This window comes from Bactrocera neohumeralis, chromosome 6 (genome assembly GCF_024586455.1).
Source record: "Bactrocera neohumeralis isolate Rockhampton chromosome 6, APGP_CSIRO_Bneo_wtdbg2-racon-allhic-juicebox.fasta_v2, whole genome shotgun sequence".
Taxonomy (NCBI): domain Eukaryota; kingdom Metazoa; phylum Arthropoda; class Insecta; order Diptera; family Tephritidae; genus Bactrocera; species Bactrocera neohumeralis.
In genome coordinates this window covers 49,914,309-49,916,305 of record NC_065923.1, presented here as the reverse complement: position 1 = coordinate 49,916,305, position 1,997 = coordinate 49,914,309, and the positions used below count along the sequence as shown (strand labels likewise).

The 1,997-nt window shown below is 32.8% G+C and overlaps 1 protein-coding gene across 1 annotated transcript; it reads right to left on the bottom strand.

The window, feature by feature from the left end:
* Positions 1-451: 451 nt before the first annotated feature.
* Positions 452-1,193, bottom strand: LOC126763107 (40S ribosomal protein S17). The gene is made up of 3 exons (XM_050480328.1): positions 1,083-1,193; positions 801-952; positions 452-744 (listed from the first exon to the last, which is right to left on the bottom strand). The coding sequence occupies exons 1-3, from the start codon at positions 1,083-1,085 to the stop codon at positions 501-503; spliced, it is 399 nt and encodes a 132-aa protein (XP_050336285.1). The 5' UTR covers positions 1,086-1,193; the 3' UTR covers positions 452-500.
* Between the last annotated feature and the right edge of the window lie 804 nt (positions 1,194-1,997).

The following is a 1,997-nucleotide window of genomic DNA, read 5'->3' as shown; positions in this document are numbered from 1 at the left end:
CTTATCTGGCGGCGTGGACCGTGGAAATAAAATAGATTGGGGAATTATAAATTTATATTGGTTGTAGGCGTTTTCAACATAAATAAAATTTTTTTTTTATAGGTCTTTCTAAAACAAAACAATTAGAAAAGTGCCATTATACGAACAACTTGACAATCTTGTGCAATGTATATAAACTTAGATTAAACGCGCCGGGTAGAACGTGTTAACGTAACGATATTAAGCTGGTTTGTAGACATTGAGTCTTTATTACCATATTTCAATGGGAACAAAATTGGTGAATATGAGCAATAAGTATTGTTATATATATCATTCCTTCCATTATATTTCTAACCAGCCACATACGCTCACAGTTAATTATGAATAGTTTACTTCATTAAAGTAATGTAATAGAAGTAAATGGGATATAGAAAAGAGCTGACACTTTCCTATTCAAGAATTTCAAACGAAATATTTTTGTTAAATTACAAATGTATTTTTGTTCTCACTAAAACACAAGTTTAATTTCTTCTATTGAATGAGCCACCGGTTGATGGTTGAGTTAATTGTAAACCACGAATATTGTGGAAATCCAAGAGCTTCAACATTTCCTTGGTGTCAGAATCAACTTCAATTATGTCCTGTTCCAAAGCAGATACAGCTGGTACATAATTATCACGACGTTCTCGCTCTTCTTCTTGCAGTTTTATGGAAATGCCTCTAACTTGAGAGTGTCGCAAACGACCCATTAAATGTGTAACATATCTAAAAATTAGGATATTTAGTACAATGTTATTCTCAGTTTACGCCATAAAACTTACCCAGCAATCTTATTCCTCAGTGGCTTTGTAGGAATAATAGCGACTTCTTCACAAATTCTTTTATTTGTGTGGAAATCCAACGTCAAGCGCGTGTAGTATTTCTCAATAATGACCTTTGCGGCCTTCTTAACTGTTTTAGTTCGAACACGACCCTATAAATTGCAAAAAAAATAATTAGAAATTTAATAATAAAGAGTGGCATGCTTGTATCAGTCATATTACAAATATAATTTTACAAAAAACACTATTACATTTCAACATTAAAACATAAAATCCTCTTACCATGGCGAACGATTAAGCGGAAAAGAACAATATCAGCCACAAGTAGGTTGTGGAATCATTCCGCCGAACACACCGTATATTTCACACTGTTCAGCTTCTGTTAGACTTCCTTCAGACAATTCAAAACTGTTGCCTGTTATCACACATCCCAGAAAACCACAACTACCGAAACACCAATTCATTGATAGAATTTTCGTTACAAGCTATACATTCTTGGTGAATTGTAAACATATTGAAACTGAATTAAATAAAAAGCAGCCAAATTTTATGTTTTTACTAAACATAACTGCTTGTGGCAAAACGCATTTAAAGCGAATTAGCATTTTAACGCCAATATCAAATTTGAATTATTATTTTTTAATTGCAGAAGATAATAAATAAAATATAATTCTAACTTAATATTAATAAATGTGTTCTAACAGATTCATTTATTTACATTGTACAAAAGATGCCAGAATAGAAATGTTTAATAACGTAAGGCTTATGTATAGTTAGGTTGTGAGCCAAACGGCAAGATTTTGGCCTGTGTTGAAAAATTAAGTCCCAATTGAAAAAATACAGTTTTTTTTTAATTTCGTGTGTGACTACTTTTAGAAGAAAATTATGAAAAGATTGCAAAAAAAATGTTGATTGCACGATCCTTTCAATTGAGATTGCAGAATTGAAATGTTATGTAATTAATGCAATATAATGGGGTATAGTCATGCTTCTGGGTAAGCAGTTACAATATTAGGGCTATACCCAATTTCTATTTTTGCGTCCTTGACGCGCACTCTGGAAACGTAAGTAACCCTTATGTAAAATAAAAGATAAGAAGCTTCAGCGGAGCCACTCCGACATATTCGGTTTAAGAGTTCGCAGAAATCTAATTGCAGCGTCCCTTTGGGATCCGCCACGTAGATCCCACTCCCAATG